Raw genomic sequence first — 12,095 nt, 5'->3', positions numbered from 1 at the left:
AGGCAGATGTAGAGGACAGGGTGGTATGGCGACGGATGATCCGCTGTGGCGACCCCTAATGGGAGCAGCCGAAAGAAGAAGAAGAAGTATATCCATTAAATCCAATAAAATCAACTTTGATTGTAAAATTATTGGTTATGAAAAGGAGCCAACATAACCAATAATTTTACAATCAAAGTTGATTTTATTGTATAAAAGATCATGTAATGATCTTTTGTAATGTAAAATGTAATGTAATGTAAAAACATTGATCACACACTGGTGGTGGATAGCAGTTGTAATGTTATTTGCTGGTTTGCTGTTAAATAGTGAGCTTTACTGTGTGTGTGTGTGTGTGTGTGTGTGTGTACGTGTGTGATATGCAAAATAGTGTGACCTCCTGAATCCTTGTCACTTTACACACATTTGCTTTGGAGGACTTGCTTCATTTCTGCCTTACACATATTTAGAGCTTGGCATGGACCAACGATGACTAAATATTAGGGGTTTAACGGTACACAAAATTCACGGTTTGGTACGTACTTCAGTTTTTAAGTCACGCTTCGGGTAAATTTCGGTAGAAATGCAAAACATTAAATTGCTTGTCGTTTTTTAATAACGTTATTTATTATTAACATTTGTGAACATCAAATTTTTTAAACATTTTTTTCTTAGACTTCTTTATTATATTGATTAAATTAAGAATATGTTCATATCTCTAAACAGTCACACTGCACTAATTGATCTGTCCCAGAAATACGATTTGTACTGCGCATGTGAGTAAACTCAGATTTTGTTGCACATGTGTGAAATCGATGACGCCCTGTCATTTCCAACGTTTGTAACAACAGTCAAGCGATACGGATGTATACTAAATTTAAACATTATAATAAAAAAAGTGTATTGCATCAATTCCATTTATTATACTTTATTTTTAAACATTTTATTTTTGCGATTTGAGGCGGAGACTAAACAAACTCGCGGTCCGGCACTTAATATGTTCGTTAGGGAACTCAGATTTTAACTATGTTCCGCACGTAAAACAAGAATTGCATTCGGTACATGTTTACCGTAATATGGTTTGGTACGAAAGAGCGTACCATTACATCTCTACTAAATATCTTTATAGAACATGCTGCATTTATTTTTTATAACAAAAATATTGCCTTCTTGTTACTGAGGATTTTTTTTGATTATAAAAATCATATATAAATTATAATATTGCTGAAATACAACGATACACAGCTAACATTTAGTCCTTAACTAGCAGAATAAGGCGGTAAAGGGGCTAGAGCATGTTAGAGCACATATCCATCTCCTGTGCTGCTCAGTATGAATCCATTGATGGCTGTTCCTGAAATCCTGCAGAGGGAACCGTTGGCGTTTGGGATCTCAACTGAGGCATGTTGCTCAGGCCATATGTGCCTGTTTGATCTGTTTTATAGCCAACATTCAAGAATCATCATTGTAGTACATTGTGTGTCCTGAAAAAACAAAACAGGAAAACCCAGTCAATGCGTTGAGAGAACTGATGGAAAGGAGTGAGAGGACAGAACACATCTGAAACAATGCTACACAGTACTCTGAGAAGAAGGATTAGAAATGTAGAATAATTTTAATGTGGATATTGTGGAATGCATAGGCACACTATGGTAAATGTGGACACGATAATGAAGGCAGTGATGGAGGCAAAACCAAAGGACATGGTGATCAAATACAGTTGGGAATCATATCATAGATGAGAGGGAATTTGTGACCGGGTTGTTGCCGTATTTTTTAAATGGATGCCCCATTAATCATACGTTGGCTTTTTACACGCTCCTTATCAAAATATTTGAGGAGGCGATGAATGTACATGGGCAAAACCTGAGCTGAGTTTGAGCGTCTTTCTATCATTTGAGTTTGTGTTGTTGGGTAGTGGCCAATCGATCGTGGATTTTACTGATACCAATAACTAGGTTTGATTGTATTTGCAGATAATAGATAAAAGCTTTTAAAATTGATCCTGGATAAAAAAATACAAACAAAATGTAAAATTGTACTGAACTTCATTACAAAAATAAAATTTAATACTGAATCATGAAACTGTGCTTAATAAAATAAATATGAATAAATTAATATAATTATATCATTCATACATTATAAATAATAAATATAATATAGCGCTCTTCGTGCAGCATGCAGTCTCACGTGTAAAAACAAACAGCACATGGTTTCAGTGAGTCGCCCCTAGAGGCCGCTCTCGTAATGACAGCTGACCAGAAGCCGGAAAATTTGGATCAGTATGGATGAATTGGTCGACCTCTGTTGTTGTGTGTGCTTGCTGTGATTATTGAGTCATGGCAAAGTGTATTTATGTCGAGTCGATTTAATTTCATTGGGTAAGAGTTGGGTTCATTTAAGGTGATTTGACATGCATAGGTTTATTTGGGGGGTTTATGCTCTCTTGATTGAGTTGGTGAAAAATTTGCTTTGATTTGTGTCGATCTGATTTGCATTAATTTTACTATTATGTGCTTTTTCTTTCTTTTGAGTTTTAGGTTGTTTTTAACTATAGCTCTTGGTTAGGATTGGGTGTGAGTGGCCTTAATACTATGCTAACTCAAGTCAAGTCAAGTGGCTTTTATTGTCATTTCTACTATACACAGTGGTACACAGTACACAGTAAAAAGAGACAACGTTCCTCCAGAACCCTGGTGCTACACTTAACAACATAGAGCAACAACACATAACATAAAGCTACATAAAGTGCAACCTAGTGCAAACAGTGCAGACGAAAAACAGTACAGACAAACAGGCAACACAAGACAACGCAAGATAATGTGGGACAATACACATGACATAAGATAACCGTAAACCTACTATATACTCTAAATATATAGTACTGTGCAAAGAGGACTATAAAAACTATAACCGAGAGTAAACAAACACAATGCGGTGCAAAAACAGCAGTCAAGAGCTTTCTTTCCATAGCATTTGAGTGTTAAAGCAAGTCATCTACTGTATTATATACTAATTAGTATCGACTTAATAACCTTTCCCTCTGTAAAATTAATAGCCTTTATGCCGAGGTAAAATCCTTTGAGCCGTGTTTCATTTCAGTACACAAAACCTAACCCTGTTACCCCCGAACCAATGTGTACAGATATAAACCCTAACCCCTAATCAATGTGTACAGATATGCAGGGGTATCTGCCCTGACCTAGACTCCAAAGCAATGACTAATGAGCTATAGCAGAGCAAGAGCAAGAACTTGCAAGTATGTTGTTTTCAGAAAAATGTTTCTTCTATCCTTGGAGCTTCTGCTAATTTCATGTCTTAACTTTGTGTTGTCTTTAAGATAGCATGTCTAATATGTGTGTAAACATTAGGTTATGTGATGTTAAGCACTACCTTTTAACCTTCATCTGATCTTTAGGGTGTCTGTGGATTTCTGTTAGCAAGTTGCAACGAAGTGCTCCTGAAAGCCTAACCTAGAGTCAAGAATCTTCAAAGTCATGATTGAAATGGTGTTCCAATAAAGAATGGAATTATATGGTATCGAAATAAAGATTCGGAAACTCGTCTTCCAAGGTGCATCAACATGTGAAAGAATCTACGCCCATAGTGAGAGCGAGGATGTACTGACCAGTTCCTCTCTCGAATGGATCATTAAGATTGATGTCCAAAAAGTTCCATGCTGGAATACTTTATCCTAAACAATCCTCTAGATCTTCATAAAGTTGGCTTATACTTTATAGCCAACCCTAGCGCTAACATTTATGCAGAATACAAACCCAAGAACTCATCGCCTTTGACTGTGGAGTAATGCACACTTGAGACACAAAAAAAGCACAACCATGAGTGAAACTCTGCAACTCCCGGCACTGCAAGTGCAGGCTCCTTGTGATGTGGATCAGCATGGATGTGCCACTGGAGAAAATCCCACCTCCCCCAGTCTGTCCCTGCGGCGCAAGCGCTTCAAGATGCGTCGAATGAAGAATGTTCAGAGTGAAAGGGGGCCAACAGAGGGTTCTAAGGAGTATCTGCAGCTCCCATCCATTGAGATCACACCATCGAGCGACGAGGATGCGGTCGGCTCAGTCTCATCTACGCCGAGCGCCTCACCGTGCCGCAGGCGCTCCCTCCTGAGGAAATGGCTCAGAGGAGGCGACAAGAAGGAGCAAAGCAGTGAAAGCAGGTCTGTTAGACCAGGACAATTACTAATTTCTACATCCTTTCATGCAATCCAAAGAGTTTTTATTAAGTCTGGTTACAATCATTTCGCTCATTCAGTGGTTACTTATAGTTGGAATTGTTCCTGGAGTAAGGTTTTACATAGAACATCTGAGGGGTTTCCCTCAGCAGGATTATAAAACCAAAGTAGACCATTTCCAGGACAGGTACAGTGGCGTAGGTTTTTTCTGAACTGTACATAGGACCAGGAAGGCTTTCTAAATAGAACCCTTTATGGTAAGAAACACTTTGATAGAGGGTTTTACATAAAGCTTTATGGTTTACGCAGAATCAGCACTATTTTTGTTTCTTAACTTCACCTGTTTTTGAAAATATGAAATATAATGGTACAGTATGGCTTCATATTCCATGTAGCACAGTTAAGTGTTCTTACGTGTTTTTCCAGGCAAAATGTAATGCTTCTGGTTAGATACCTCTACTACAAAGTGTATTCCTTTCAGAAAAGGTTCCAGGTTGAACCTTTTTTTTAGAACTAAGACCTTATAATTTTAAGACGAACTTGAAAGAACAGTTGAGAAACCTGCCATAACCTGTTTACAACTGAAAAGAACTTGTCTTGGTACTTGACTTTGAAGTGGTCGCTCAGTGGATGAGATGGTTGGACTTGTCGAAAATTTCTTGTCTCTCAGACAAGAATCTGCTTCCGACGTTAGTTGAGACTTTCAAAATAAACGTAAAGTAGTCTCTTCAAAAGAAGCCAAGACACTTAGATGAGTAGAGCAAAGGTAGAGTTTATTGCGGAAAACCACAATCAACCCGAGAGCATCCGAATGTCATGACATCGATGGTCTGACCACACCTAGCATTTCCTCCTGTTTTTATACATTGAAAACTCCCCAAACCTGGGCCCTCCTCAGTTACCATCAGTCATTACCATTATTGGAAATCTTTGAAAATTAGACCCTCCCCCAAGTATTCTAACTATCATTAACATTCAAATATTCCAACATTCAAAAGGTTAATTATGACTACCATTGTCTTCGAGATTTTTCGAGAGGGTTGGACCACAAAAAAGTGGGAAGTATACCACCGTTTCACTTCCTCATTTTACTTTACTTGGTGGACAGTGCTTGCCCGTGCAATTTGATTCGACAAGTCAGAAGGTAATGGGTTCACATCTAAGCCCGACCAAGCTTGCATTGCTGGGCCCTTGAGCAAGGCCCTGAACCCTCATTTGCTCAGCCGTATAACTGAGATAACTGTGAGTTGCTCTGGATAAGGGCATCTGCCAAGTGCTCTGAATGTAATGTAATAATTATTAGGGGTTTTTGGGGGGTTTGTTGGTACAGAACATTTTTAACGGTTTAAACAAAGGGAACACCATTTTCACTAGAGGTCGATCGAAAGTGAATTTTACCAGTACCAATAGCTAGGTTGGATTGTCCATGCCAGTAATCGATTAATCAACCGTAGTTGTACAGAATACTACAGAATTTTTAGATTCAGTTCTGAATCATGAAAATGTGCTACATGCAATAAATCGGATGTATTATTTATTATAGGATTTATTATTTAGAATATGATGTATAATATATGATATTTATTTATAATTGTATATATAAATATTAATATATAATGAATAAATTATAAACAATAAATATAATATTAGCTTGCAGTCTCGCGTGTAAAAAACAAACAACACATGGTGTCATCGATTCTCCTTTAGAGGTCGCTGTTGTAACTATCGGCAAGGATTAAACTAATTAACGGGTCGACCTCTAATTTTCAGTACCACATTTTCTTTTTTTCTGGACCAGAAAGAAACAACTTCACCTCCACATGTCTGAAAGTCTGGAAAACTTTCTTTAGTTTGTTTCTTGTGCATTGTTTTTTTTTAAGAAAAGGAAAAAACAAGAGGTTTTTTAGCTTGTTTGGTAAACCTCTTCAACTTTCAGTGTGTTGAACCTGATAACCTGAAGTATTTTCTTATCAGAAAGGGTTTCAAGCTGAATTCCTTTATGGAAGCGAAGACCCTATCAATATCCAAGCTCCTGTAAGAGATCTTTATTTCTAATTGTATGTACAAGCTGCAGATATTGTATGTGGCAACAATTTTAAAGGTTTCACCAACGGAAAACACCATTTTCAGTCGTCGGTTTTATGAACACAGTTTGCTGGACCAAATTTGGGTTCAAAAACCCAGAAAGAAATAGTTCCATGTATCTCAAAGGGTTCTTTTGTTTGTTTTTTTTGGAGGACAGCTTAAAGGGTCTGTAAAATATTATTCAACAAAATAATGAAATTAAATGATTCGTAGAAGAGCAAGTTCTCAAAACTAAGGACACACAGGAACACATGAGACACCCTAAGTGGTAGTGTAGTTGCCATATTTCACCTTATATATTATATAAAATCCCATGCAGATGAAATACCGTAGAAGAACCCTTGTATCCTCCCCATGCTGTTCGGTTAGTGGCAACATTCATGTCACCGAGCGATTTCTGCATCTGGAACATCAAATATTCATCATCACACTACCTTCTGAGGAAGTTCAACTTTCAAAATAAAATATGAAGCCTTGGAAGCGCTCGGGCGGTGACCTTACGGAAACCCGTGCAAAAGCTGCAGTTGATTTATGTTGCTGGTGGAGGTTTGGATGGCTGCCATGTGGCATCTTGCAGGTCTAGCTGGCTTGGGGGGCATAACTGAAATGAATGGCGATTGCAGTGGTATAGTGGTGGCTGCAAATCATTTTTTACTGCTTCTCGTTTCTTGGTGGATGAACAGGCGCTTTCATATTGATGCTAATCGAATTTTACGTGCGAGAAAGGGAAACTTGGCTTCCTGGCGTGGAGGTTTGTTTTTGCTGAGTCGTTTGTGGGGAATTTTGGTTTGGTTTTGATTTGGTTTTTTGTGGTTGTTTGTTTAAAGAAATAAAATCATGTGAGAAACATTTGCACACCAGTCTGGGTTCTGGATTCTCCTTCATTATTTACTGTCATTTCACTTCATCATTTCTTACCTTCACTGCGATTGTGCTGGATGTTAACGGTTTCCATGTGGTGTAGTCCAGGTGTTTTTGATCTCAACAACTGCTTTTATCCCCAATGTATAAATGCATTAGCCACACTCAAGTGACCCAACGCTTCAATTCTCCATTTCTCTGGCTTCTGAGTGTCAAAGGGAAATACCGTCATGGGGAATCATTTGCTACCTGCACGAACACACACGTCACACACATCACATGCATTGTTAAAGCCAAAAAGGATTCAGTGCTGAAGTGTTTTGATTCAGATTGGACACTATGTGTGTTACAGCAGCCAGCAGAGCAGCTTACAGAGCAGCCATGAGGATGAATCGACACGCTACTTGAGCCCTAACACCCGGGAAGACAGGTACTTACTGCTCTGTCTCTGTGTGTGTGTGTGTGTGTGTGTGTGTGTGTGTGTGTGTGTGTGTGTACAGTGTGGCTTGGCTTATGCTTTTGGTGCTTGATATTAGAGAGTGTGTTTGGGAAGAAATTCAGGTGTTGTTATTAGAACTCGGAAAGCTTCAGCACCTCTTTTAATGTGGTGTGGACGCTCCAAAAAAATGTGTGTGTGTGTGTGTGTGTGTGTGTGTGTGTGTGTGTGTGTGTGTGAGAGAGAGAGAGAGAGAGAGAGAGAGAGAGAGAGAGCATGCAGAAGTACCAATAATATTGGTAACAAGAAAGTCCTAGCAAGCAGGGGGAAAACATTTTTAAATTCCCCACACATATCATAGCATATGTCAGAGAGGGTGGTACATTCCTTATAAAAAAGAATACAGGAATAAACAAACAAACAAATACAATTATAATAATAATAACAATTTAATAATACTCCTATATTACCATATTATTACTACTACTATTACCAATAATTACTTTTACATGTACAGCATAATTCCTCTGATTGAAAGGTGTTGAGTTCAAGTTTAAATACCACCAAGGTGCCACTGCTGGGCCCCTGAGCACGGCCCTTACATTTTAACTTTGCTCAGTTGTATAAATGATTCAGTTGTAAGTTGCTCTGAATAAGAGTGTCTGCCAAGTGACGAAAATGCAATAATAATAATAATAATAATAATAATTATTATTATTATAATTATAACGATAACTAAATTACAATAATTACATTACTAATATATACAGTATTATACTAATACAACTACTATTACTACTACTAATAATAAATACTTTAATAATAATATTATCATTATTGTTAAATTGCAATACGACCACTACTTCTAACAATAATATTAATATTAACAATAATATTATTGCAGTATTAATAATAATAATATTAATAATAATATAAAGAAGAATTTTTAAATTAACAATATTACTACATGACAATTATTATATTGTATAGTACAATATTCCTTCTCCTCCATCTACTACTAATAATAATAACAATAATTACAATAATATAATTAGTACATTTTACATTTCTACCACTACTATAAATTATGATAATGATATTCATATAAGTATAATAATGCATTAAAAAAATAGTCTTTTTTAATATGTACACAAAATAATACAAAAAAACCCTCTAAAATCTTCCCCCTTTGTCTAGATAGGATCACAAAATAATGTTTTCTTCTTCTTCTTCTTCTTCTTCTTCTTCTTCTTTTTCTTCTTCCTCTTCTTTTTCTTCTTCTTCTAATTATTATTCTTATTATTCTTTATATTATTATTTTTATCGACAATCTCCTACTCTCACAAATGTTGGCACACTTGGAATGCTGTTGGTCCAATCATATCTGTAGACCTCATTTGAATCAAAACTGGAAAAAGAATATTAAAGAGAACCAGCACACTCAAATTTCATTTACTTGAAGTTCTAGCCAAGTTCTTGCCAAGCATTTTTTCTCCTGTAGTAAATAACTCCTCCCACCGAATTTAAAAGTGAATTGATCTAAAAAGCCAAACGCTTTTATTTTTCAGTTCTTACATACTGCCATAGGAAGCCAATCATAAATTGCATATTGAACCCATGGATAATTATCAAAAATATTTTATATTATATATATATAGTCCAATCTCAATCACAATAATGGATTGTGATTGGCAGGAAGGAAAGTGTGAGCACTGATGCAATGAAACAAGCGTAACCATAGTTATGACAGCAGCTGTAATCCACATAGCCATGGAGAATCATTTCCAGTCATTGTTGTGAGTATATAATATTGTAAATATTAAGTGAAAGAGTGGAAAATAGAGTGCAGAGAACGGAGGTGAAAGTGTGTTGTTCCCATTAAAGGTGCTGCAGTTGCGGACTTTGTCCATTAGATGGCAGTAATATATTAAACTCTTCTGCACACTGCGGTACACACTGCAGAGTTTACACACACACACATACACACACACACACTCTTAACTCTCCTCTGGACAATTCTCTACACATTTTCCTACCCATTCTTCTATTCACTCCTCTCTGTGATACACACACACACACACACACACACACACACACACACACACACACACACACACTGTCTGAGAAGGTTTGTTAGTTTCCTCCTGGGTCCATGTGTCCTGTTTCACTTTCATGATTAAGTACTTTTAAATTAAGTTTATCGCTCTTCACTCGTTTTTCCATCGCTCCTCTATCATGTGTTCTTCAATTCCTGTTTCTGCAGCTCCCTGCATGTGTTATTCATTATTGCTGACAGCAGCCTGAGCGCAGGTGTAGAGATGAACTCACCCAAGCTAGAGGAACTCGGTCAGAGTGAAACAGAGCGAGTGAGAGAGAGAGAGAGAGAGAGAGAGAGAGAGAGAGAGAGAGAAAGATGAGGTTTGGATGATAAGGAGCTCGGGGTGTTTTGTGTACTTGGTTAGACATCATGGTGCAGAACCGGGATCCGGGCGATCTCTTGTGCTTGTCTCCTGTCAGGCTGCGCTGTCACCCGCGAGTCTCTACACTCTGCAGGAGACTGCACTTCCGCAAGGAGACGTGAGTACTGTCTCGCACTCATCCCGCGCTCATCTCGCACACATCGCACTCATATCGAACTTGTCTTACACTCATCTCACACTGGTCTCACACTCATCTCACACTTGTTTTACACTCATTTGCACTCATCTCATACTTGTCTTGCACTCTTCTCACACTAATTTCACACTCATCTCACATTCCACCCGAGACTCATTTTACACTGGTCTCGCTCTCTTCACACACTCATCTCACACTCATCTCTCTTTCTTCACACACTCATCTTACACTGGTATCGCTCTCTTCACACACTGATCTTACACTGGTCTCGCACTCATCTCACACTCATCTCACACTGGTCTCGCTTTCTTCACTCACTGATCTCACACTGGTCTCGCTTTCTTCACACACTCATCTTACACTGGTCTCGCTCTCTTCACACACTGATCTCACACTGGTCTCGCACTCATCTCACACTCATTTTACACTGGTCTCGCTTTCTTCACTCACTGATCTTACACTGGTCTCGCTCTATTCACACACTGATCTCACACTGGTCTAACACTCATTGAACTTGCCTTACACTCATCCCACACTTGTATGCACTCATCTCACACTTGTCTCACAATTGTCTCCAGCTCACCTTACATGCTCCATACTTCCATCTCCTGAGGAAAGAATTGCACAGGAAACAAATTGCTTTTTGATTCTGGATTCTGATTGGTCAGATAGTGCTGATGTGGTATTATACTCGCTCAAATACTTTCTATAGCAGCAGCTCGTAATCATCATTGTGGAACAGTTTCCTTGAAGGATCAAGTGTTTTATTTAACGTCCACAAAGCTGCAAAACCGTGGTCACACTACACTTTCTGCTTCGTTGCCTCCTATTAAGAGCATGTGTATGGTGGAGACCAGAAATCCAAGCTCAGCACATGTCGCTGCGTTCTATAGTAGAAGTTTGTTGACGTCTGACTTGCAAATTTATATTACATGAAGATGAGTTACGAACTCACATCATCATACCACTCCATTGCTGATACTTTTACTGTAACACAGTGTGTGTTATAACTGGTGGATAAGTGGTTATGATGTTGGACTTCGGCTTGGAAGGTCATGAATTCAATCGTAACACCACTGGTGCTTGAGCAAGGCCCTAACACACAACGTTCAGTTGTATAAATACAATAATTGTAAGTCATTTTGAATAAGGTCGTCTGTCAAATGCTGGAATCATAAAGTGAATTGAATTTTCGGATTGTGTCATCATAATTAATAGAGGTTGTCCAATCAGTTGGTTTTGCCAATTTGTCTGGCTTTCGGTTGTTACGAGAGCGGCCTCTAGAGGCAAATCATTGACACCACGTGCTGTTTGTTTTTACACATGAAACTGCATACTGAACGGAGAGCATTATATTATGTTTTATTACTTATAATTTATTATAAAATTATAGTCATTAATGAATATATTTATATTGATTTTCTTTAGCACATTTTCATGATTCAGTTTATTTATTTGTTAATTTTTTTTTATATAGTAAAGTTCAGTACTACTTTTTATGTAGTGCTTATTTATTTATCCAGTATCCATTTTAAAAACTATCGGTTGATTAATCTGTTATCAGTAAGTACAGTCCAACTTAGCTACCGGTATCGGCAAACTCCACTAACGGTTGAACTCTGATAATTACACTTTAGTTATTTTATAGTTGTCTGTTTCTCAGTACTAATGCTCCTGTGGTGCACTTAATGTTGGAGATGCAGCAGGAGAATCTGACACTAGTGCTGTGTAGCTGAAGAAGCAGAGATCTGTGATGAATAAATGATGCAGGAACTGGAGAATTCTACCCAGAGTTGCAGGAACACACAAAAATGGAGAATTCACACATTACTAATTCCAAACAAGGTGTTAATTGTTGATCACTTCTTCCTTTATGATCTTGTATGTGCAGAAAGTATTCAGTATTCATTATATTCATGATGA

The 12,095-nt window shown here is 37.7% G+C and overlaps 1 protein-coding gene across 9 annotated transcripts in view; it reads left to right on the top strand.

The window, feature by feature from the left end:
* gramd1ba (GRAM domain containing 1Ba) overlaps nt 1-12,095 on the top strand; it is an 83,443-nt gene that overhangs the window by 17,725 nt on the left and 53,623 nt on the right. For 5 of the 9 annotated variants that reach the window (XM_046861307.1, XM_046861311.1, XM_046861310.1 and 2 more), the window contains exons 2-3: nt 3,398-4,159; nt 7,473-7,550. In XM_046861307.1, the coding sequence (XP_046717263.1) occupies nt 3,819-4,159; nt 7,473-7,550 (419 nt within the window). In that variant the 5' untranslated portion in view covers nt 3,398-3,818. The remainder of the gene's footprint in view (nt 1-3,397; nt 4,160-7,472; nt 7,551-12,095) is intronic. The other 4 variants (XM_046861309.1, XM_046861313.1, XM_046861314.1 and 1 more) reach the window with 3 other exon arrangements.

This window comes from Silurus meridionalis, chromosome 11 (assembly GCF_014805685.1).
Source record: "Silurus meridionalis isolate SWU-2019-XX chromosome 11, ASM1480568v1, whole genome shotgun sequence".
NCBI classification, from domain to species: Eukaryota; Metazoa; Chordata; class Actinopteri; order Siluriformes; family Siluridae; genus Silurus; species Silurus meridionalis.
This window is presented reverse-complemented; position numbering and strand designations above follow the sequence as displayed.